The sequence below is a fragment of the Engystomops pustulosus genome, chromosome 1 (assembly GCF_040894005.1).
Source record: "Engystomops pustulosus chromosome 1, aEngPut4.maternal, whole genome shotgun sequence".
Lineage (NCBI taxonomy): Eukaryota > Metazoa > Chordata > Amphibia > Anura > Leptodactylidae > Engystomops > Engystomops pustulosus.
In genome coordinates this window covers 179316034-179342466 of record NC_092411.1, presented here as the reverse complement: position 1 = coordinate 179342466, position 26433 = coordinate 179316034, and the positions used below count along the sequence as shown (strand labels likewise).

Below are 26433 nucleotides of genomic sequence, written 5' to 3'. Positions count from 1 at the left end.
TCGGCGGGGAAGTGACACATGCAGGAACTCGGGTGCACGAGCTTCGTGAATCGCGCCAGACTTCATCTTCATCGGACCATCCGAATCGGGGATCGCGACAGAACCAGGTAAGTAAATTTTCCCCATGTGTTACTCTGTTTCCATTATGTGTGTAAATGCCAGAGATAGAAGTGCAGGAAAAACACAAACCTCCCTCCTCCTTCGGACCTTTGTCCAGCATGGTAGGAACTGTCTTGCTCTGCCAGGCACTGCAATTTTGGGTAGTTCTAAACAAACGCTGTTCCAGTAAAACTTCTTTCACTGGTTAAACTCATGTTGAACAATCTACCCAGTTCTACACAGAAAGGATTTGAATAGCTACTAGCAAGTCACATCTGTACAACCCATGTGAATACAAGCTAGCTATGAAACAACACAAACATATTTTAGAATAAATGTGCAAAGACCATTGATGCTTTTTTTATTCATGTCTTTATTCAAACAAGTTGTAAGAAAACTAATATTCAAAAGTATGTTGTATCATAAAGCATTGAAATATTTATATAAAATATATGTGTACCTTATAAATATTTATATATGCTTGTTTGGCCAACAATGATGCCACCCTGCGCCTCAATCATCATGCACACTTGAAAATGAGAGTTTTATAGCAAGATCTGTGATGAGTGCTGTCAGACACGAATTGTACTGCTTATAACTCAGGGAACAAAGGAACTTGGAATGCTCAATGTTGTACCACAAGTTAAACCAATGCCCTATTCAAAAAGTAGGGGATAAGTATCTAAATGGTTAGAGTCAGACCACTGGGACTTTGCAAAATTCCTGTGTGTTGAGTGGAGAAGTGTTAACACATTTATAATACACATGTATTTAGTTCTAGGGTACTGGTAAAGCAGTAAATAGCCCCTCTTTGGCAGTTGAAGCACCTATAACCTCAATTCCATTATCAGTGTGGGCCCCAGGGGTTGTACCCCTGGGGCCCACTTAAATTCATAGTACAATCCCATGGTACAACCCCACACAACTAACATGTCTTATATTTGCTTTACCTGGAGGGTAGGGTACCCCAAATATTACTTTGCCGAATGTATATATTACACACACATATATTATATATACATACACACAGTTGTATAGAAAAATACTACTTAAAAATATTAGCAGCATAGTCCTTTATATTCCTTATTTTAAGTTTTTCCTTAGAAAAAAAATCTAGAACCACAGATATTGTATATATCAGATTACATTAGTGGAGTCTTCAGGCTCCTTTAATTTATGTACGGTAAAGCATAGTACCAATATCCGTGCCATAAGTATCTGAAAATCTTAACATTCTAAACAAAGTGCTTTATTAAGAATGATTTATCATTCCTGGACATGTCTAAGCTCTGCTATGATTTATGTCCTCTATAAATTGCAACTTCCGCAAATTTAATCTGTGTGGTACATGTTTCTCACATGTCAAAAATTATATTTTGGATGGATTTCACATTTAAAGATGGTGTGGTTTTATTTCAACGTGTGGATTTATCTAAAAGACACAGAACAACATTGTAGACAAAACTTTAGTGTGAAGAGGATACAGTGAAACAATACAAACTAATTACAATGGGAAAATTCCCCTCTCAAGACATAATTTACATGGGTTCACAATATACAAAATGGTAACCTAAATGTATATGACAACATGAAAGAGCACACCAACGTCATCCAAAAAGGCCCTTTTTCTTTACAGTTTTAGCTTTTTTGATATTAGACGACCTTGCCGTTTCTTTTGGAGCTTCAAACCATTCAGGCAATTTCCTTTTTGGTGTCTGCATAAGAAAAAATATATCATTTGTCTTTGGACATTTTTTGTCTTTGGACTGCTTAAAAGCAAGATAAGCCAGAAAACAGACAGCTGACTCATTTCCCCCACTTTACTTTAATCTGTACATATGTGTTTAGCATGTCCAGACAATCTAGAAATATGGCACATACAACACATGGCTACATGACATGGATTTAAAAGAAGAAACTTAAAAAAACACTACGTTATTTCTTAATAAGGCACATTATTATTTAACCAAGGACATATCGATCTGCAGTCAAATACTGTGCCCTGAGGGTAAAGCTCATTGGTAAATTATTTGACTGCAGATCAAGATGTTGCCATTTCAACTCTAAATGCACCCTTGTACAAAACATCTTATTATTTAAGGTTAGTAGATATTTACAAAATGCACCACTGTGGTCTTAAAATTATTCAGTAATATGGCATTCTAATGATTTTAATGTCAACTACCTGAGCTTGAGATTCCGAGAATAATTCCTGAGTATCTTCATCCAGTACTTGCTGATTCCATGAGGCGAGTTTGATTGGAGCCACAACAGATGTGGAATCTTTCTGAGCACTTGATGTGTTCTCTTTGACTGGGTTCTGAATATTAAATGGCAATAGATAATTAAATCAGAAGGCAGTGAAGGGAATGATGTACTGTAATTATTAAGCATTTTATTTTAATGTATATTTATCATTGTGACTATAAAATGATTTTACTTGAGCTTGTTAAAAATAAAAAATAGTTCCAAAATCTGTCTAAATGCTCACCAAATGACACCACCTTAGCCCAGGTTGTTTTAGTATTCACCCCCTAAAATGATACTGATCCCTCTACTTCTCCATTATCTCCTACATAACTCCCCTGTTTAGCTCCCCATTAAATGGTTTCATAAAGTCAATGGCATTTACAGGGACAAGGTCTGGAAGAAGGGAGTGCCTTCATTTACAGGTTGTCGATGTGGACTTCCAATCCAGCTCTTGATAAATGCCCCCTCTTACAGCTGCCTTTACAGGTGATGAGATTTCCCTAATGTCATTGATTCCTGCTCTGCAGACACATCTACTCTACAAAGGATTCCCTTGGCTCTGCTACTCAGAGAGGATTCAGGAACAGTACATGAACATACAACGGGAAATCATGAGAAGAGCATAGTCATTCCATAGCACAAACATAAGGACCCTCATATTGCATATTTCGATGCATTGTGCAACTCTAGTAATAAACCCTCCTGTGTCAGTATTTTTGTAGGGTGTTTGGACATCCTTGACACCACTGACTTGGGAGTGGTTATTAGGGAGGGGCTTACATAAAGTAATGACTGCACAGACCCCATGAAGCTCCCATGGACTACGGAGAAAATGTACCCACTAAAGTTGTTTATTAATGACCAATCGATTTAAAGAACAAGCCGTTAAAGATAGTCCTACCTGCTTTTCAATCCAAAGAGGACTTTTTGTTTTGGACTCATGTTTCTGCACCTTGTCCATTCTTTGCAAAGGTGGACTTTCTGGACCTTCATTGGTTGGGCTAGGAAGTTTATTTTCTAGGTGACCACCCCTTTCTTTTTCTAGCAGAGCGATCACTATCCTTATGAGATAGATATCAATTTCAGGTGGCAACAATGACCTTATTGCTTGGAAACTTGATAGATCTGAAATAGGAAGAAACTTTAGCAAACCATCTTACAGTAAAACGGGTGCAATTGTCGATGGCAATCCTTAATCATTATCTGCTATGGACAGCAGCTGCCCTTTCCAGTTTCTCTACTTTTGCCATGCCCTCCTCAAAAAGGTTATTATATATGAACAAAATGTAACCAACCAAATTTTTCTAAATCAATTCAAGAATGAGGTGAAACTTAGTTAATAGGTATGTGCACGTTTAACAACCCATGGTGACAATCTAAAGGAAATCCATCATCAGATGTAGATATAATAAACCAGTATCACCCACTTATTCATCCTGGCACCCAGTTTCCTGCAATGTCTTTATTTTGGCAATTTATGAGAGCTGTTAAAAAAAAACTTTAAAAGATTTTATTTTAATGTTTCAATTTTGAAAAGTTGAAATTTAAATACAACGTAAAAAAAGGGAAAAAAGGCACAAGTGATTCAGGAAGGGGTCACCAAGGCACCAAATCATGTACATGTTTTTTTGTGACCATCACTACACTTTACTGAAGCAGATACCGGGTTAGGTCGCGCAGCCACACCGAGTAGCAGACAGCTGCTTAATGAAGATCGCACAGCATATGCATATGAATTCAAGAGAAGAGGATTACCTCACAGGCTGGGGGAAGCCCTGGAGTCAGGAGGCATGACCTTTATGTTGGGGGGGGTGGTAGTAGTCTATGAAGCCCTAAGCACTTGTGCCTCAACCATATTTTTAAAAGTTCCTTTCTCAAAGGAAAGAACAAATTAAAAGGGTATTCCCATGAAAACAAGATTCCCAAAATAACAATCTCTAATACAGATATAATTCCAACCTGTCTCTATCAGATCTGGTATTCACAATTTTGATTGTCCCTGGATCCGACCACAAATATTGTGACTATGAGAAGCTATTCTTTGTAGCTTATCTTGCATTGCAGCAGAAAAGGGAGGGGTAGGTGGCAGAGAGCACACTACAGACACCAGAATTTCCTGGTTCAGCCGCACATGCTACTACACTGTTCTTAGTCACAGTGTGGTGAATAGCTCTATATACAAGATAGGCTCTGTATCCTGGCAACCTTATTGACTAGATGAGGCAGCAGAGCTCAGTGTGTTATTTTGTCTAATATCCATCTCATGACTCTGATCTCTCTTTTTCTATGTATCAGATATTAGTAGACTGTTCAGAAGCTAAATAATAGTGTAGATAAACCCAAAGCATCTCATAACACTGAGGAAACACTGAGAACTTTATTTTGTTGCTTGAAGTGGTTTGCCCATGAAAGAGACATTGATGGAATTAGGATACCCAGATCTATGCAAGTGATTTGGCTTTATTATGTTCAAATTCAATGATAGATTTCCTTTAATTTATAAGGTTCTTCCAGCAATACAAAGTTGTCATCTATGCATTGGATAAATGATAACTGCTAGAAATCCAAGGTCAAAATGCTCTCCAGGGGGTCCAATCATATATGGATGAGTAAAAATACACAAGGTTATCTATATATATATATCCAAAGAAATGTCCAGCACAACGTTCCTTTCCAGAATTGCTTTATTGATAATCCATATACGATCAAACATCTGATAAAAACATAGTAGCGATCTATCAGGATTAAACATTGGATAAAAACAGAAACAATTCTGGAAAGGAACATTGTGCTGGACATTTCTATGGATATAAATGCTAATTCTTGCCTCGAGGATCGAAGCATCGTTTTTTCCAATCAACACCAAGGTAAAAGCGAGCTGATCTCACATGTTGTGCATTACAAGGCTATGCATACTTCTCCGTATTTTTCTTTCCCCCGCCCCCTTCATTTCACCTCACTGTCGATCCTACCCATGAAATATTTTTAATAGTTTTACCATTTATCTCCCCTTCATGTTACTGTGTTACATGTTCTCCAGAATGTTCCTTGCAGTTGATGACAATACTCTTTGGAAGGTATGTGTATATGACATCTCCACTGCAGAAGCTATTAAGTATTCAGCCATGAATAAGAAAATTTATATCCGAAATGTGGAGAGGCTACATGTGTTTATTTTTTTCCAGTTGCAAATTGTTCTGCTTTTAATGATTAAAATTTTTAAGATTACGTTTTTTTTTTTTTTTTTACTCATGGTTACTGGAGATCTTACTCTACAATTTTCTGCATGAAGGTACTCATACATACATTCATCACATTCATGAGGCATGCAAACATTTCATGCCTCATGAAAGAGTCAAAGATTGTTTACACGACCCCCTGCTACCAGCCAATGGATGCTGTGATTTAGTTTGGGCATCACTCCAACAGGGCTGCGCACACACTTTCACGTCAACCTCTGACCTGTAGCTCCTGGCGAACACTTTATGATCTCAGAGGCTGCTGATGTCCTAGTGAGTGCACGGCCAGCGCGCTCTGACTTGCCGGGGACATTGAAATGTTGAGGTGGGGGTCTGGCTAGCTATATACTGGGGGCAGGCTAGCTATTTACTGGTGAACAGGATGCTGGCTAGTTAAATACTGGAGGGCAGGGGGCTGGCTAGTAATATAATTCGGGTCTGGCTCGCTATATACTGCCGCCAACGCATTTCCCACCCTAGGCTTATACTTGAGTTTTCCCAGTTTTTTTGGGGTAACATTAGGTACCTTGGCTTATACTTGAGTAACGGTAACCTCCATTATATGATTTACATTGATTTACATTGTATTGTTGCTTTTGTCTATTGCATTATCATATTGGTGCAATATATAATATTGGTGCTTATCTCACTGAAATCAACTCCTGTAAAAGGCATGCCATGTTCCATTGAATAAAAAAAGTTAGAGCTTATCAGGCTTTCTAAAAAAATACCACTTTAAAAGGAATAACAATACTAATAAAGGAGAGAAAGAGAAATGCACCACAACAAAAATAAACAATTTCATTAACCCCTTAAGGACCCACGGTAATTGCACCTTAAGGATCTTGCAAGATTTAGAAAATCTGTAGTATGGATACTTTATGGAATAACTCTGCAACAGTTTAACATATCCAAGTCATTCTGGTGGGGTTTTCTTTGTAACATGTTGATTTATTGATAAAAATTAAATTCATACGATTTATCCTTACTTTTTAAAACTGGCAAATATTGGCAATTCTTTGTTAAAAATGCAATTTTCTCCTATAATTAATCACAATATGTCACATGGAATAAAGCAAACTGAGAAAATGGTCTTCAAATTGTATTTCACTGTTCCTTCTGTGACGAAAAATGCCCCCAACATGGCCATCATCTGCTTTTTGGACAATTGGCAGGGCCTACAATGGAAGGAGCGCATTTTAGCTTTTCTGGCTACAATTCAGGCTGCAACCAATTCTAAACCCTATTCACCATTAGAAGAGAAATTTGGCAATGACTATCTCAGAAATCCCCAAGAAGTGATCCCATTGTGGATACTTCACCCTTTTTGGTACATATATATGGGATTATCATGTATTTAGACCTTATAATTTTTTTCAGAATTAATGCAAAGCAAATATGAAAATTAAAAATTTTCATTATTTTCAGCAATATCTCACATTTGGGACAGTTTTTTTGGCTCAAAATAAAGAGAATGACCAAAATGGATCCCAGATTTTATATTTTAGTGTCTTCCATGATACTATACGGACACAGGTCACTGACAGGAGCAATCACGTTATCACTGGACACTATACGGACACAGGTCACTGACAGGAGCAATCACGTTATCACTGGACACTATACGGACACAGGTCACTGACAGGAGCAATCACGGTATCACTGGACACTATACGGACACAGGTCACTGACAGGAGCAATCACGGTATCACTGGACACTATACGGACACAGGTCACTGACAGGAGCAATCACGGTATTACTGGACACTATACGGACACAGGTCACTGACAGGAGCAATCACGTTATCACTAGACACTATACGGACACAGGTCACTGACAGGAGCAATCACGGTATTACTGGACACTATACGGACACAGGTCACTGACAGGAGCAATCACGTTATCACTAGACACTATACGGACACAGGTCACTGACAGAAGCAATCACGGTATCACTGGACACTATACGGACACAGGTCACTGACAGGAGCAATCACGGTATCACTGGACACTATACGGACACAGGTCACTGACAGGAGCAATCACGTTATCACTGGACACTATACGGACACAGGTCACTGACAGGAGCAATCACGGTATCACTGGACACTATACGGACACAGGTCACTGACAGGAGCAATCACGTTATCACTAGACACTATACGGACACAGGTCACTGACAGGAGCAATCACGGTATTACTGGACACTATACGGACACAGGTCACTGACAGGAGCAATCACGTTATCACTAGACACTATACGGACACAGGTCACTGACAGAAGCAATCACGGTATCACTGGACACTATACGGACACAGGTCACTGACAGGAGCAATCACGTTATCACTGGACACTATACGGACACAGGTCACTGACAGGAGCAATCACGTTATCACTGGACACTATACGGACACAGGTCACTGACAGGAGCAATCACGTTATCACTGGACACTATACGGACACAGGTCACTGACAGGAGCAATCACGTTATCACTGGACACTATACGGACACAGGTCACTGACAGGAGCAATCACGTTATCACTGGACACTATACGGACACAGGTCACTGACAGGAGCAATCACGGTATCACTGGACACTATACGGACACAGGTCACTGACAGGAGCAATCACGTTATCACTAGACACTATACGGACACAGGTCACTGACAGGAGCAATCACGGTATTACTGGACACTATACGGACACAGGTCACTGACAGGAGCAATCACGTTATCACTAGACACTATACGGACACAGGTCACTGACAGAAGCAATCACGGTATCACTGGACACTATACGGACACAGGTCACTGACAGGAGCAATCACGTTATCACTGGACACTATACGGACACAGGTCACTGACAGGAGCAATCACGTTATCACTGGACACTATACGGACACAGGTCACTGACAGGAGCAATCACGTTATCACTGGACACTATACGGACACAGGTCACTGACAGGAGCAATCACGTTATCACTGGACACTATACGGACACAGGTCACTGACAGGAGCAATCACGTTATCACTGGACACTATACGGACACAGGTCACTGACAGGAGCAATCACGGTATCACTGGACACTATACGGACACAGGTCACTGACAGGAGCAATCACGTTATCACTAGACACTATACGGACACAGGTCACTGACAGGAGCAATCACGGTATCACTGGACACTATACGGACACTGGACACTATACGGATACTGGACACTATACGGACACAGGTCACTGACAGGAGCAATCACAGTATCACTGGACACTAATGTACTAACTGACAGGAGAAATCAAAATGTTATTCAGTAACAGGATCAGTCTGACTCTAATTGGAAGAGCTTGGGAATATGAGGGGGCACACTAAGGGGTTAATTGAATTCTGTGTGGAACACTGTAACAATGTTTCGTTCTGAGAGGAGGCTTAGGAGACAACTCTAACTGAAATGACAAGATCAGAGCTGTATTACAGCCTCCTCTCACAGTATACATCTATGATTGGTCGGTGTGACGTCTCTGACCAATCATAGCGCTCGCCGGACAAGGAGCACTGTGATTGGTCCCTGGACCGATGCCTGTGACACTCGGCTGTCTATTACAGCCGATTTCACAGTGTTGTCACCGTGTTTTTACACACGGTGACCATTTAAATGTATGCCGAAAATGTACGTCCTGGTGCCGGAACATGCACCCGACTTGGACGTGCATTTTCGTCATTGGTCCTGAAAGGGTTAATATACCATTAAATATATAGATTAAAATTCATAACTCATAACTGTCAATAGACCTATGTCACTCCTTGACAAAGGCCTATTGACCAAAATATGTGTCAGGGCTGGTGCTGAGTAGTGTGGTCTCCTTCTGTTTACTTGAGGTAATTGATTGATTGATAGGATAATACCTATTGCCTTGATAATAATTTGCACTTAATGTATGTTTTTGGGGAGTATCAGTTTACTACCCTTACATACATATAATACAAATTATTATCAAGGCAATAGGTATTATCCTCTGTACTCCCAACACATACATGGTTTATTGTTTTTTTTGAGATTTTTGCCAGTAGCCGTTGATACTGTTTTAATGTAGCATTGCCACTGGGTATTCATAATAACACAGGTTGACTTGCTGCCCAGCACCAATTTCTATGCACTCCATATTGTCATATTTTTTTGTTATTGTGGTGCAGTTCTCTTTCTTTTTGCACCACATGGTATAGTATTGTAAATACTTATTACTAGGGTTTTGTTATACATTCTTGGTTTTACACTTCACAAGGAAGACAATGATGCCCTTTAACATTCTTCTTAAATTTGTTTATTCTCTGGCTGCAGGATTTCTTTCATACTATCTAGTGGTGTGGCCTGAAGAAAACTTGTATCGCATTTTATTGCAGATAAGTGGCAAACAAACAAAAAGCAAAAGAGTTGCATGAGAAAGCTGATACATTTATAGCCTGCAGAAGTGGTTTTTCTATAAAGGTTATCTAATAAATACACATATATGATACCATGTCTCACCTGAGTTGATAGTCGGCCCGTTAATGACATCCGTTATAGTCTTCTGTATAGCAGGTGTTAGGCCAGCTCGCTGCACATCAAGGGGGTAACCAGCTTTCAGTGCTTGCCATAAATGCATGCCAACAGCTGTAAAGCTTATACTTCGAGTATTTGCAACAGTTTGCTGAAAAAAGAAACCCAAAATATTTAACTTTAAATGAAAAATAAAACTACATTAATTAAAATGTGTCCACAGTGAAGGTGACGTGACAAAATTTACTGAGACTCTTGCCTCTGAGTGGCAAAAATCAGGTAAAAAAGGTTGAAACATTTCTCATTGTCATCAATATTTCTTTTCCATTATGAACAATTTTATTGCTTCATTAAACAAAAGGGTTGGATGATGTATCAAATAACATTTTTACATAAACCAGTGCTGCTCACCATGCTGCCTCATTACATCACTATTGCTATGGCGTATTTGATATCAGATTTATTACCACTATGCATTTCCAGGCCAAAATGGTCTCTTCAAGTGGTACATAAAAAATCTTCTACCTTTTTCATCATATTTAAAGAAAAACTAACATCAAAATCTAGCATGATAAAACAGGGACACGTGCTCATAGATCCAGGCACCGCAACTCGTGACCTCAAAAAAGTTCCTAAATTTTCAACAATTGGGGATACCAACCCCAAAATGGTAACACTGGAAAAAGCATCTCGTCCCACCAAAAAAATGCCATCACATGGCCCCAAGAACGAAAAAGCAAAAATTTTATAGCCTGCAAAATGGGCCAATGAGGAAACTAAAATCCTGGCAGCTGCAGGTCCCTCCTTCCTTTCTGCGCCCTCCTTCCCTTCCGTGCGCCCATAAAACAAGTCATGGCCACATGGCTCTCTGTAATCGGGAGAAATTTCATATATTGTATGGTGGGTTCTCTCTTTTTAAAATTTGTAAATTTTAGGGCTAAATGAACGTATAACCGACACAATTTGACCATTCTAAATTTCACTTCCATTTTGATTCAATTACTATGAAGATCTCAAGGGGTTAACAATCTTCCTGATAGTTTGAGGGGTGCAGATTTGAAAATGGGTTGGTTATATAGGGGGTTTTAATGCTAAATATGTAAAATTTCATTTAAAACAGTATTTATCCCCAAAATAGTAGATTCTGAAAATAAGGAAAATCGATAATCTATTTATAAGCCGCGTGACATGAAAATAAGTTATACAGACATGTCAAAAATTATGAAAATGGAAAGTAGACATATGGGAAATGTTATTCAGCAAGTTATTTAGTTGGTAAATCTATCTGCATGAAAACGCGATGATTTCGTATTTCGCAAATGGCAAATTTTTGAACAAATTCATCAATTTCTTTTTTTTTGTAAATAAACTCAAAACTTATCAGCCAAAATTTACCACTAAAATGAAGTACCGTATATACCCGAGTATAAGCCGACCCAAGTATAAGCCGAGGCCCCTAATTTTACCACAAAAACCTGGTAAAACCTATATTTTGTTTACTCGAGTATAAGCCGAGTTTGGGTTTTCAGCACATATTTTTCTGCTGAAAAACTAGGCTTATACTCGAGTATATAAGGTACATAAGTTACATTACATAAGTCTTTTCCTCTATTTAGTTTTTAAACTGCAAATAATTTAATTTAAACATAGCAATGATTCAATACAAGAAATCTAATCAATCGACGTTACTGGATAAATCTCCAGATTGTGTCCGAGTGGAAATTATTAGATTATCTAACAATTTGTCTGGTGATGGGATTCAATCCACCAACCTTAGAATGGAAGGTAGGAACATTGCAAGCCAGACTCAACTTCTGCCTTATGGATTTTCTCTAACTGAAAGCTTTAGTAGTATTATGCTTCTTTGCAAACATAATGGGGATCATTTACTAAGGGCCCGATTCGCGGTTTCCCGACGTGTTACCCGAATATTTCCGCCGATTTCCCCTGGGATTTTGGCGCACGCGAACGGATTGTGGCGCATCGGCGCTGGCATGCACGCGACGGAAATCGGGGGGGCGTGGCCGAATGATAACCCGACGGATTCGGAAAAACCGCTGCATGAAAAAAAATGTGTTGCAGTGCTTGCACTTACCTTCACCCCTTGAGAAAGACTGGCGGGTCGAAACGCGTGTTGGGGTGTTTCTTTCCACCAGGTAACCGTGCATACAGGTATTCAGTGCATAGATGTGTGTCACTTAGCACTTAATGTATACTACTATAGATATCATTTGCATCTTCTTTGGTTAGTATGTCTGTGTACTGGATGGGCGCATATAACATATGTCTATTACACATGGTACTGTTTTGCCCTAGATGTTAAAGTATTGAATTGTATTATGTCCTGGTGTGTATAAACTTTTACCTCTCCTGACACCCTTGATTTTTAAAATGGTTTTATCATGCTGTGTTTAGTAATAAAGATATTTTTTCTACTCCATTCCTGTTTCCTCATATGTCCTGTCGAGGTTGTATATTCATATATATGAGGTGGATTGTCTATTCCCTGGCAGATGCTCTTTTTTATGGATATAGGTCAGAATTGACCCCCAATATATTGAATATTTGCTTTAGTTTCTCTTTGTTACCTTCACTCAGCCCGGCTCGGTGTATTCCAGTGCGTTTCAGGGAATTTCAGCGCAGCAGCGCCACCTGGTGGACGTCGGAGGAACTGCCTTAATAAATCCCAGCCAGACACGAATCCAGCGCAGAGAACGCGCCGCTGGATCGCGAATGGACCGGGTAAGTAAATCTGCCCCATTGATTTGATCCGTATGCAAATACACTGTATTGTATATTATATATGTGTTATATACTTCATTAAACAAAAGTACAATGCATTTTATTTAATAAAAATTGAACAAAAAATGAACTATAAACTACATATTTCCATAACCAGATCAACGTCTACAACATGCCAATCCATCCTTGGAAGCAAAGCAATTTTCAAGTGTATGTTTGGAAAACCGGTAATTACTCACCGGTAATTGTGTTTCCTTGAACCACGACAGCACCCAACCAGAGAGAGGGATCCGCCTCCAGGGACAGGAAACCCAGACTTCAAATTGTGCGGTACGCCCCATCTCCTTCAGTGGATTACAGAGACTGTATGGGACTTAATGTTCTTGATTAATTCTGACCACCGTATCATTCAGTATCACTTTAAATGAGAGAATCTCACACCTCTGTGACACACACAAAACGCTGAACACCCAAGTGTGAAAAGAAATTACAAGGGAGGGAATAACCAGGGTGCTGTCGTGGTTCAAGGAAACACAATTACCGGTGAGTAATTACCGGTTTCCCCCTCTCACCACGACAGCACCCAACCAGAGAGAATAACATAGATGAAATCCTTAGGGAGGGATAACCGAAGAAAGAACTCTTCGCCCAAAGGAAAGTTCCTGTGCACCTGCTACATTTAGCCTATAGTGCCTGTAGAAAGTGTGCGGAGAAGACCAGGTGGCAGCCTGACAAATCTGATTAACCGACACCTCTCTAAATTCTGCCCAAGAGGAAGAGACTGCTCTAGTGGAATGGGCTTTTAGACCTTCTGGTATCGGCTGACCGGCTGCTACATAAGCGGAGCTAATAGCTTGCCTGATCCATCTAGCTATAACTACCGCTGAGGCCTTCTGCCCCCTATTCTTGCCACCAAAAAGAACAAAAAGACTATCAGATTTTCTCCAATCTCTAGTCCTATCCAAATAAAGCTCAATGGCCCTTTTAACATCTAATTTGTTAAACTCCCTTTCCCTATCCGTAGAAGGGTTACTACAGAAGGATGGGAGCCTGATCTCCTGGGATCTATGGAATCTAGAGACTACCTTTGGTAAAAAGGCCGGGTCTGTCATCAGAACTACCCTGTCATCAAAGATCTTGAGAAAAGGCGCTCTACAGGATAGAGATGATATCTCTCCAACCCTACGGGCTGAAGTGATTGCTACCAAAAATACGACTTTAATGGTCAACCATTTTAGTGAACAAGACTCCAGGGGCTCAAAGGGGTCTTTTATCAAATAATTTAATACCAGAGTGAGGTCCCAGGGGGGCACCGTACATCTCCTAAATGGGGTCATACGAGATGCCGCTTTTATGAACCGAGATATCCAGGGATGAGAGGCTAAAGGGGACTCAAACAGGGAGCTAAGGGCAGAAATCTGAACTTTAAGGGTGGCAGGTTTTAGGCCCTTATCTAATCCTGCTTGCAGGAAATCTAATATCTTAGCTATATTTGGATGAGCTAAGTCTATTTTATCTGGAGAACAAAAATCTGAGAATACTCTCCAGACCCTGAAATAGATTTTAGAGGTAACTACCTTTCTACTCCTCTGCAGGGTTGTAATTACCTTGTCCGAGAGGCCTTTTTCCCTCAAGATGCGCCTCTCAAATTCCAGGCCGTCAGATGGAGGTTCGCAATCTGCGGGTGGAATACTGGGCCCTGGGAGAGGAGATCGTGACTCTGGGAGGATCCAAGGGTCTGATATCGATAGCTCTCTCAGTACTGAGAACCATGCCCTTCTGGGCCAGAAGGGGGCTATAAGAATAACTCTGGCCTGGTCTTGTCGTATCTTCTTCAGAACCCTCGGTAGAATAGACAGGGGTGGAAATGCATAGGCTAGGCTGAAGTTCCACTTGATTGAGAAGGCATCCAGACTTAAAGATCGGTCTCTCGGGTCTAGGGAGCAGAAGAGCCTGACCTGTCTGTTCTTTCTTGTGGCGAATAAATCTACCTCTGGTTGACCCCAGAGTCTGGTTATCTTGGAGAACACGCTCCGATTCAGGGACCACTCTCCCTGACGTAAGAGATGACGGCTTAGGAAGTCTGCCTGCAGATTGTCCTTGCCCCTTATATGTACCGCCGATATTGATCCTAGATTGGCTTCCGCTAACTCCAGAATCTGATGCGAGAGGCTCATTAAGGACCCGCTTCGGATACCTCCCTGGCGATTCACGAACGCCACCGCTGTGACATTGTCCGAGGCAATCTTCAGGTCTGTCCCCCGAATCATCGGCAGAGCTTGTCTGATTGCCTGCAGGATGGCTTCTAGTTCTCTGTAATTTGAGGATTTTTCCCTGGATTCCTCGTTCCATGACCCCTGGAATAAGAGGCCCCTGACCTGGGCTCCCCAACCCGTAGAGCTCGCATCCGTAATCATGGATAGGGGATTCTCCTCTCTCCAAGGCCTGCCTGCCTGGAGGTTCTCTTCTCTTAGCCACCATCCCAGGGAATCCAGGATCTGTTGGGGAAGTGTAATCCTCTGGTCCAAGGAGGACTGGTCCCCCCCCCAGTTCTCCAACATGAAGAGCTGTAAGGGCCTTGCGTGATACATCGCCCAAGGCACCGCTGGAATTGCCGCTGTAAAGAGACCCAGAGTCCTCATAATGTCCCTTATGGTAGGGGATGGCTGTCTGTACAGCTTCTCCACCGAGGCTACTATCTTCACCACCTTGTCCTGAGGAAGGAAAGATTTCTGCTGAGTGGAATCTAATGTGATGCCGAGGAATATCTTTGATCTGGCCGGAGTAAGGGAGGACTTCTTCAGATTTACCATCCAGCCCAGGCGATGTAGGATCTTCATCACCACCCTTATCAAGATCTGCAACTTCTCTGCCGAACCTGCGATCAGCAGGAAGTCGTCTAGATATGGCACAAAGGTGCCCTGATATTTTCGTATGTAGGCTCCCACTTCTGATATTAGTTTTGTGAAAACTCTCGGTGCTATCGCCACTCCAAAGGGCAGAGCTCTGAATTGGAGGTGCTCTATCTTGCCGTCCATCATCACCGCCACTCTCAGGAATCTCTGACTGTCCGGATGAATAGGGACGTGGTAATATGCATCCGCTAAGTCTATGGAAGCCATAAAACAATCCTGAAAGAGCAGGTTTACGGTTGACTTTATCGATTCCATCTTGAATTTCTCCACTTGTAGGTAGCAGTTTAGTGGTTTTAAATTTATAATGGTCCGGAATGTGCCGTCCGGTTTCTTTATAAGGAACAGGGTTGAATAAAATCCTGTTCCTCGATCCTGCAGTGGCACCTGACGTAGCACCTCCTTTCCCAATAAGGATCTTACTTCGGTCTCCAGAGCCTGTTTTTCTGCTCTTCCGGCCACTGAGGTTATCTTGAAACGCTGTGGGGGAGGGGATAGAAAAGGTAATTTTAGGCCATCTTGTATGATCCCCAAAATCCACTTGCTCCCTGTAATCTTGCTCCACTCCTCCTTTAACAGGGAGAGCCTTCCCCCCACAAGACCCCTGGCGTCATTGCTGACCGGGACGTTTACTGGAATCCTGAGGCCGGGAAAACATGAATCCCTTAGACCTCCTAGAGGATCGCCACCCCTCTTTCTTGTCTCCGGATCTCTGAGGAGATCTAAATCGCCTTGAGGGGCGAAAAAACTTCCTCTCCTGAGGCCTTGTACTAGGAAAACCTCTCTTCCTGTCAGCTGCCTTTTCCAAGATGTTGTCTAGTGCAGACCCAAACAAGAATTCCCCCTCACAGGGAATACTACACAGATGACTTTTAGATGGAAGGTCACCTGTCCAGTTCTTCAGCCATAAGGCCCTTCTGGCAGAATTAGATAAGGCCACCGATCTAGCTGATAACCTTAAGGCGTCCACCGAAGCATCGGCTAAGAAGGCAGAGGCTTTCTGTGCAGTAGTAACCTCAGAAATAAGATGTGACCTGGACGCCCCGGTCTTAATCTTTTCCTCCAGTCGGGAAAGCCAAACAAAAAGAGACCTAGACACGCAAGTAGCCGCGACGTTGGGCTTGAATGCGCCTGCTGCTGCTTCCCAGGAGCGCCTCAGGAAGCCATCTGCTTTTTTATCCATAGGATCCTTAAGCACCCCTGAATCCTCCACTGGAAGCGCACTCTTCCTAGAGACTTTAGAAACGGCAACATCTACTTTAGGTGCCTTGTCCCAAATCTCTGTCTCCTTCTCTGGAAAGGGATACTTTCTCTTCATTGCTTTGGGAATAAAAACCTTCCTGTTCGACTTGCGCCATTCTGCCTGGATAAGGGAGGAAATATTGTCCTGGATGGGAAACACCTTTCTCTTCCTTTTTCCTAGACCCTGGAACATAACATCTGTTACAGAGCGTTCCTCCTTTTCATCCTCCAATTCCATAGTTGATCTCACTAATTTAACCAGGTGATCAATATCTTCTATAGGAAACAAGGGTCTGCCTGACCTGTCTTCCTCCTCAGACTCCGATGACTCCCCCGAACTAGGGCTAGAATCTTCAAATTGCCTGGAAGTGCCCGGGGAATTTTCTGACCTGAGAGATCGCCTTATTTCCTGCACAGAGCTACGCACCTCCTGCTGGATTAGCATACGCATGGATTCAAACAAGGTCGACTGATCTTGTGCTAACAGGCGCTGAACACACTGGTCACAGTTAGGTTTTAAATAAGAGTCAGGCAGATTATCTCCACAGATTCTACATGCACGATGCTTAGACTTTACAGTGGCTTTCCCCTTACGAGATTCTTCCCTCTAAAACAAGAATCACATAAGACATCATCAGAACCAGTTTAAAGGCATGGTAAGGCCACACTCACCAATCAGCGGACTATCCCCCTACTCAAACTTTACTGTAGCGGTGTCCACCGACTCTCTACCACCTTCATTAGAACTCATCTTATCAGTGGTGAGGGTATAGCTCCGTTCCATCCACGACTGGAGCAACTCCTGTGGCTGGCTGTGGGTGCTAGAAACAACACACAGGACTCCTGTGTGGGAACTCCTTTTAAAATTCCCGCCTCTGACGTCACACTCCACGTGGACGCTGAGCGGCGCGCCACTTCCGGTTCCAACCAGAAGTGGAGTCGGCGCCATTTTTTAGAAGACCACTGCGGTGGGAAGGACCTGCGCTCAGCCGCCTTCCTACACGCGCCTCCCTCCAGGATCGGTGGCGCGCCGGAGCCCGTCTGCACCCACAGACTGCGCTGCACCTCGCAGCATTCACATGCGCACCCCGCCGAGTAACCACCCTCCGGTAAGTCTCGGCGGGGGATCTTGTGCAGCCACCTGGGGGTACCTGGGACTCCCATTCCCCCCTTACCGTGACTCCTTGAGCCTCACCGAGACTCACTGGATCCCCCGTCAGGGACAGGAAACCACTGAAGGAGATGGGGCGTAGCGCACAATTTGAAGTCTGGGTTTCCTGTCCCTGGAGGCGGATCCCTCTCTCTGGTTGGGTGCTGTCGTGGTGAGAGGGGGAAAATGTTTGGAAAAAAAGCTGTTGGCGGAACAGCCTTTTAGCAGGCTTATTGTATGTATTTTGACCATCTTTGCCTACTTGGGCACCTTTAGAAAGATGACCACTAGTTTTAAAGTGCATAAACAATTATATTCCAAAAGCAAGAAACACTAAATCTGTGAGGCTGTTTTTGCCTACCTTTCTATGTGCTTCTATTTCTGCCCATGTTTGCCGCTCAGGCGCTGTTTTCTACTGTCAACTGTGTGTGAGTAGACGACAATGACAAACAGGCCAGGGTTATTGCACAATTTTAATCTAATCTCCTATAAAAAGATTTAGCTTTAGCAGAGGGGTGTAAAATGGAGGCCTGTAAGATGAGCTGCAGTGAGCGTGAAGCTGGAGCCCTGGAATTGGGGTGCACGGATCTACAAGCAATGCTGCTCTATTATGTCTAGTTGTGATGGTAGATTTCTTTTAATAATCTAACTGATGTAGATGTAGCATATTCTTAAGAAAAACAGACAATGTTAATGGTAAATGATGGCCCTTACCAATTTTTTTTTTTTTATGATTTTTGGTGCTATTTATTCATTGCACTGTGAATTACCACATCGTACCAAGTCATGTATGTACACACAAGTACATTTCATTTTTTATCACAGTGCAGAGAGTTCTAGAGAGCTTATAAAAATGTTACACTCACCATTGACAATCTCTGTTCGTGAAACAGGGAGTAGGTAATACGTGGAGACTCTGGAAGTGCCATGGAAGCTGGGCCTCCGCAATCTGCCACGTTAGTTTGTAAATTTGTACCGCAAACATTCAGTGATTCTGCCTGAAATAAGATATATAGTTTAGGGTTTACCCACATGAAGGTGCTTGGCTGTGAATCACAAACCATTTGGTGGCCACATTTCATGGACCGAACACTACAGTAGAGTCTGTGCATTCCCGCTGGACAATAATGTAATCTAGTTTTCAGTATGGTGCGGTGGTGCAGCTGTACAGCGGGAACTCTTTGTATCATGTATAACTATGATTGCATGGACTCCGGGGGTTTGCAGGGTTTGGTCTGTGAAATGCAGCCATCACAGAGTCCGTGTATTTTACGGACTAAGCATGTTCTGGTCGAGATGCCCTTATAAGCATTTATATTAAAAAATGACTCATTACCTCATCTGCCTTGTCTGTATTGTCTCAGAAATAACAATTCTAGAACACCATTGTGTTATTCTTATATTGTTAAATAACTCGTTAGTCCCAGTTAACAGCTTTGTTTGGTCCTCACTTATTGTGAGCCAAAATCAGGACAGTTTGAACACACAGAACAGATGCAAGTCTATCCAGCAACTATACAAAGGTAAGATTTAATAATAAGCCTTCCTTACCCTCTCATGTGTGTTGACCTGAGAGGATTATGATAACTGGACTTCCACAAATTGAAGAATGGGAATCCCATTCTCAATAATGGGTGTAACCACAGGTTAAGCATGCGCCCGGCAGCACCATTCTATTGTATGGGAGGGTCAGAGGTAGCCAGTGAAAGGAGAGGGATGGCGGAATGCACATCCGGCTGCTCCACTAATTCCTTCTCTGAATTGTGGGGGTCCCAAGCAGCTCAACCTGTGGGTAGGGTATAACTTCCAAAAATAAGACCATCATATATAGTCTGCCTTTGTCAGCACTGATTGAACCATGTTAGACTGGAAAGAACATAACACCAAGTTGCTAATTTATTTTATGTTGTATACATACTGATGTTGTATACTTACTGTATACATACTTTATGTTGTATACATACTTTATTTTTCAGACTATAAGGCGCACCAGATTATAAGGCGCACCATCAATAAATGCCTGCTAAAATGTCTAGGTTCATATATAAGGTGCACCGGATTATAAGGCGCACCTGATTATATGGATGAATGACCAGCAGGTGGCAGACCTGTACACAGTTCAAGGCAGCTGTTGTCTGTAAGTACGGTTCATATGTAGGGCGCACTGGGCTATAAGGCGCACCCCTTTCTGAGAAGATCAAAATATTTTTTTGTGCGCCTTATAGTCTTAAAAATACGGTAAGTACAGCAGAATGTACATCATAAAATTTAATACTTTATATTTCATGAACAATACAAGATTAACTAAATCAGACATGTCAGGAGAAGATACAGGCCATCTATTTTTTCACTGGTTTAAAATTAATGGTAACTCTGGTTGTGAAAATTATATTTTCGATTTTTTTTTTTAATTTTAGACTGATCTTGCATTGGTTCCCTTAAATAAACTGGTTAGCACATAGATTTCATGACGTCTAGATGTCATTGATCATATATAGAACATCTAACCTCCTTTTCAATCCACAGATGACTTTCTTCTGTAGTAGTTTTGGCCTCCTGTTCCCATGACTTTTTTCTCGTTTGAAAAGTTAAACTTTGTTGAGCCTTGGTTGAGGCAAGCGGTTTGTTCTCCAGCTGATCACCCTTTCCATTTTCCATCAGAGTGATCATTATCCTTATGAGGTAGATTTCAATTTCAGGAGGCACCAATGACCTTATAGCTTGAAAACTTGATAGATCTGTAAATATTAACCTTTTATTATTACATTACATTTATTTATTAAATTACATCCATTAACATTTTCAAGAAATAATTAAAAACTAGTGAAATGGAAGGTGTGGAACATCCCCATTTTTATCTGGTTGAACCTACAAATAAACTAAATTATGCACAAAGTGCTACTGTATGTATAAATACAAATAGAAAATAACATTAGCCTGTGAAGGGTTAAGTGCCAAGGTATAAAATGGAACCAATAGAAATTTATCCATAAAAGTTCCTTCAGTAGCATGACACTTACATCAACAAATATTTTGGTGTTACATTTGTTTAGAGATGTATCATTCTAATCTTCCCAACTATTTAAATTTTCTTCAAGCATTGCAGAGTACTGTATGCAGAAAGAAAATAATAAAACTATCCTTACTTCACCCAAGTTAGTCCAGCTATGCAACTTCTGCAAGATAAAATAGTAACACTATTTTAATTTTACATATTTGGGAACTTTCTATCATGTATTCCATTTATTCCTACACGTTTATATAAACTGGTTTATGTATATTCATTGTCAGCGTAATAAGGTCATATACAGCTGCACTCAAATCAATAACTAATAACAATATCTCCACCTGGAAAACCTTCAAGATGTGGTCTTAACTGAAAAAGAGATTCTTAATGCTTCTAAGGAACCACCCCAATGGGAGTTGTGAAATAGTGACCACCCCGAATACTGACAAATAAAAGAGCCATAGCTCACTTATAGGGTCCTCACAGGAGAAAAAGCCCCACGGCACACAGGATGTATTTTGCTGGAGAAGTGCTAAAGGTTACCTGCCCCCAATATTCCCAGTTAACCTGGAGATCCTAGCGGCTCTTGAACAGCCTTTTATATTTTTCTATATAACAATATCCTAATCTAAATGTTTTATTGAAGCTGTTATTCAAGAAAAGATCCTATTACAGATCCTTTCAGATTACTGGTCAATAATATTTGCATTACTTCTTTGTATTGACGTCAACCACTCCTGTAGCCATAGTAACTTTGTACATAATAATTTTGTACATGCAAATAAAACTGGTAATTCTAATTGTTCCCATCTCTTTGCTGGGACTGGTAAGCAATTATTCAGCCTTTACTTCTATGCAAGCCGTAGACACAAAGCTTCTGGGCACTACGAAGATGAAAGATCGAACAAGTACATGATCCATATTTTCATTTTATGATGGGCATGGCAGCTGAGTAGCAAGAGACTTCTGGCACAGGCAAAAATTGTAGATAAAAACCATCAAAGATTTGGTGAGATGAATGTTTTTTTTTTCTTCTTATGTCCAGAACAGTTGAGTGTCAGCCCCAACAGTAAGATATTGACAGGCCATCAAGTCTCAGTCAATTATACTTATATAACTATAATTTAATATGTATTTATTATTTGTGTGACCTGAGTTGATAGTCGGCCCATTAATGACGTCTGTTATAGTCTTCTGTATAGCAGGTGTTAGGCCAGCTCGCTGCACATCAAGGGGGTAACCAGCTTTCAGTGCTTGCCATAAGTGCATGCCAACAGCTGTCAAGCTTATACTTCGGGTATCCGCAACAGCTTGCTGAAAAGAAAAATATAAACACTATTAGAAAATGTAAAGGTAATGAGTTAAGGTAATGTTTATCCACCTTAAACAAATCTTATGCTACTTGGAAGATACATGGTCATGCCTACAGATGACACTCATCCCTTTTTTATTTTCTAGCTGCTCCTTCTGTGCCAAAAATTTACTTTAGAAATATGCAAATGGGGCTGTGGCTCAACAGAAATAACACTGCCACCGAGTGCCGCAACTACCATGAGGTCTGTGAGAAACTTGCCTCTGGAGGCAGTGCTCAGCAGTCAAAGGGAGTGGCAGTGCAGGTCTCCAAAGTCTCCATTCCAATGTAGATGCAGCCACCAATGCTGCACTCACATTCTCCTTCAGCCCCCTCTTCTGCCTCACCACAGGAAGTAGTGGCAGACTGTAAATGTAGTAACAGGGTTCTTCTGCTGGGTGAGGACCATCCAGCTCTGTCGGAACTTGCAGGACACCACGAGCAGGAATGATGTGACGCTCGTTTAAAGTTGTGTAAATGTGCATATATAGTGTCATGTGTTTATATTGTGTATGGAGACAGTATGTAAAATGTGCTTACATTTGTATATGTACCGGTATGTATATTATGATGGTGTGTTTATATTGAATATGAAATGTGTATTTGTGTACATTTCGTGGGTGTATATAAATAATATATATACACACGCACATATATAAATATATATATATTATATATATATATATATATACACACAGTATACACAGTACATTTAAAATGGAAGTTTAATATGGGCTCCAGGGAACTAAAAATAATAAAGTAATATTCCAGCACTCCCATCCAGCATGGGTTCTATTGGTATTAGGAAGCTTAGCTGTGATAGTTGCCAGTTGTACTGTGCTGCTCCAGGGTCCTTTCCTGTTACTGGCACAGTTTGCTCCCAGTCCTGATGCCACAGCATATAACCAGCAAGGTAGACAGAGCAGAAGTTGGAGGAGAGGTGCAGAGAGCAGAAGACGATCCAGGAAAGGAATCGGGGCGCTTCAGTATTGTTAGTCTTCTGCTCTAGGGGGCTCCAGTATTGTTAGTCATCTAACATGCGGGGCTCCAGTATTGTATGGCATGGTATGTCTGCTCTTGGGGTCTCCAGTATTTGTCTGCTATGGGGAGTCTCCAGTATTAGTAGTTTAATGCCCTGGGGGTTTCCAGTATTTTTCTGCTATGGGGAGTCTCCAGTATTAGTAGTTTAATGCTCTGGGGGTCTCCAGTATATTAGGCCTGCTATCTGGTCTCCAGAATTACCTGCTCTGGGGTCTGCACAATTATTCTCTGCTCTGAGTGCAGTATTTAGTTGCTGGGGTGGTATTTATTGCTGTATCCTGGCATTTATAATTTCTGGGTTGGCATTTTGTGCTGTACTGAGGTTTTTGGTGCATCTAGGTTACTGGTAACCGATGTGGCCCCTTGAAGTTGAACAGTAGCAGAACAAGGCCCTTGGACCAATAAATGCTGCTCACATCCTTAGATCAACAATAGAACAGATATTTAAAGGACATTTCTACATTTTCTAAATTGTTATATGTTTGTAGTGTCAGAGTCGGTTCATTTTATCACCATGACAGCCCTGGATCAAAACCTGCCAAAATTGTCACATTTCTTGCAACCAAGTGATTGTGCAAAAGATAAATCATTATTACATTTGCTTTCTTTTTATCTGTGTGAATTAAGTAACATAGTATCAAAATTGTGCAACTATTTTTTGTTATAGTGCAGCGAGTATTAAAAAGCTCAATGCTGTCACACTCACCATTGATAATCTCTGTTCCTGAAAAAGGGAGTAGGTAACACGAGTAGACTCCGGAAGAGCTGTGCAAGCTGAGCCTTTGGAAACAGCCACATTAGTTTTTAAATTTGTACCAGAAACATTCGATGAATCTGCCTGAAATGAAAATATAGTTTTCCTTTATTGTTGGGATTGGCCACATAATATATGGAACAATTTTTCTTGATATGTGGGATCTGCAATAGGACTTTTATCTAGTAGATAGGTAAAGATAATGAAAAATGACAAATGTCACATAAAAGTAGAAAATAAGGACCCATCAGCAATTACTTAGATAAGCAGAGGTTTTTTTTTATTTTTAAAGAGAATTATATTAAATATTGAAATATAATGAAGTAGTGTAACCTAAATTCTGTTCCATGCAAAATTCTGGAGAACATTATTAGATGTTTTTTTCATACAGTCATGATCATAAGTTTTGAGAATGACACAAATATTATATTTTCTCATGATCTGTTGCCCTCTGGTTCTTATGTGTGTTTGTCAGATGTTTTTATCACATAAAGATATACAAGTGCAATCATATCTTGAGTAACAAAAGCTTTTATTGACAGTTAGCATGAATTAATGCACCAAGTCAATATTTGCAGTGTTGACCCTTCTTCAGGACCTCTCGACCTCTCTTCTGGACCAAATCCTGACTGATAGCAGTCCATTCTTGCACAATCAATGCTTGCATTTTGTCACAATTTGTTGGTTTTTGTTTGTCCACCCGTCTCTTGATGGTTAACCACAAGTTCTCAATGGGATTAAGATCTGGGGAGTTTCCAGGCCACGGACCCAAAATCTTTATGTTTTGTTTCCTGAGCTATTTAGTTATCACCTTTGCTTTATGGCAAGGTGCTCCATCATGCTGGAAAAGGCATTGTTGATCACCAAACTGCTCTTGGACGGCTGGGAGAAGTTTCTCTTGGAGGACATTCTGGTACCATTATTTATTCATGGCTGTGTTTTTAGGCAAGACTGTGAGAGAGACGATTCCCTTGGCTGAGAAGCAACCCCACACATGAGCAGTTGCAGGATGCTTTACAGTTGGGAACAAAGAGCAAAATTCCAGCTCACCTCCAGCCTTTCTTAGTTGCATACGGAACCGGCAAGGATCCCACCTCGTTTGGAAAGGTAAAACAACATGAAAAATAATCTGATGGTCCAGCCAGATTCCCAAACGTGTTAAAAATTTATTCAATTATATCTTTACATCCACAGTGTAATTCCTGTCCACCAACGCGTTTGAACGGTACAACAGTCATGACTAAGCACAGTTGTACCGTTCGAAACGTGTTGGAGGACAGGAATTACAATGTGGATGTAAAGAGATAATTGAATAAATTTTGAACACGTTTTGGAATCTGGCTGGACCATCAGATTATTTTTCATGCTTTACAGTTGGCATGAGACAAGACTGGTGGTATCGCTCACCTCGTCTTCTCCGAACAAGCTGTTTTCCAGCAATCGGAAAGGGGATTCATCAGAGAAAATGACTTTACCCCAGTCCTCAGCAGTCCACTCCCTGTACCTTTTTCTGGAGAGAAAAGGCTTCTTTGCTGCCCTCCTTAACACCAGGCCTTGCTACAAGAGTCTCTGCCTCACAGTGCGTGCAGATGCACTCACACTTGCCTGCTGCCATTCCTGAGCAAGCTCTGCACTGCTGGCAGTCTGATCCCAAAGCTGAAACACTTTTAAGAGATGGTCCTGGAGCTTGCTGGTCCTTCTTGGGCGCCCTGGAGCCTTTGTGGCAACAATGGAACCTCTCTCCTTGAATTCCTTGATGATGCCATATATTGTTGACTGAGGTGCAATCTTTCTAGCGGCGATACTCTTCCCTGTTAGGACAGTTTTGTGCAGTGCAATGATGACTGCACGTGTTTCTTTAGAGATAACCATGGTTAACAGAAGAGAAACAATGATGCCAAGCACCAGCCTCCTTATAAAGTGTCCAGTGGTGTGATTCTTACTTAATTATGACAGATTGATCTCCAGCCCTGTTCTCATCAACACCCACACCTGTGTTACTGGAGCAATCACTGAAACAATGTTAGCTGATCCTTTTAAGGCAGGCCTGCAATGAAGTTGAAATGTTTTGGAGGAAAAAGTTCATTTTCTAGGCAAATATTGACTTTG

The 26433-nt window shown here is 41.2% G+C and overlaps 1 protein-coding gene across 10 annotated transcripts in view; it reads right to left on the bottom strand.

The window, feature by feature from the left end:
• Window positions 1–464: 464 nt before the first annotated feature.
• The window catches only part of WRN (WRN RecQ like helicase), a 261779-nt gene continuing 235810 nt past the window's right edge, over window positions 465–26433 (bottom strand). For 8 of the 10 annotated variants that reach the window (XM_072114010.1, XM_072114009.1, XM_072114011.1 and 5 more), the window contains 8 exons: window positions 24277–24408; window positions 22330–22492; window positions 20680–20909; window positions 19038–19169; window positions 10114–10276; window positions 3251–3474; window positions 2285–2419; window positions 465–1814 (listed from right to left, as the gene is read on the bottom strand). In XM_072114010.1, the coding sequence (XP_071970111.1) occupies window positions 1707–1814; window positions 2285–2419; window positions 3251–3474; window positions 10114–10276; window positions 19038–19169; window positions 20680–20909; window positions 22330–22492; window positions 24277–24408 (1287 nt within the window). In that variant the 3' untranslated portion in view covers window positions 465–1706. Of the gene's footprint in view, window positions 1815–2284; window positions 2420–3250; window positions 3475–6611; window positions 6767–10113; window positions 10277–19037; window positions 19170–20679; window positions 20910–22329; window positions 22493–24276; window positions 24409–26433 lie in introns of those variants that run through there. The other 2 variants (XM_072114014.1, XM_072114015.1) reach the window with 2 other exon arrangements.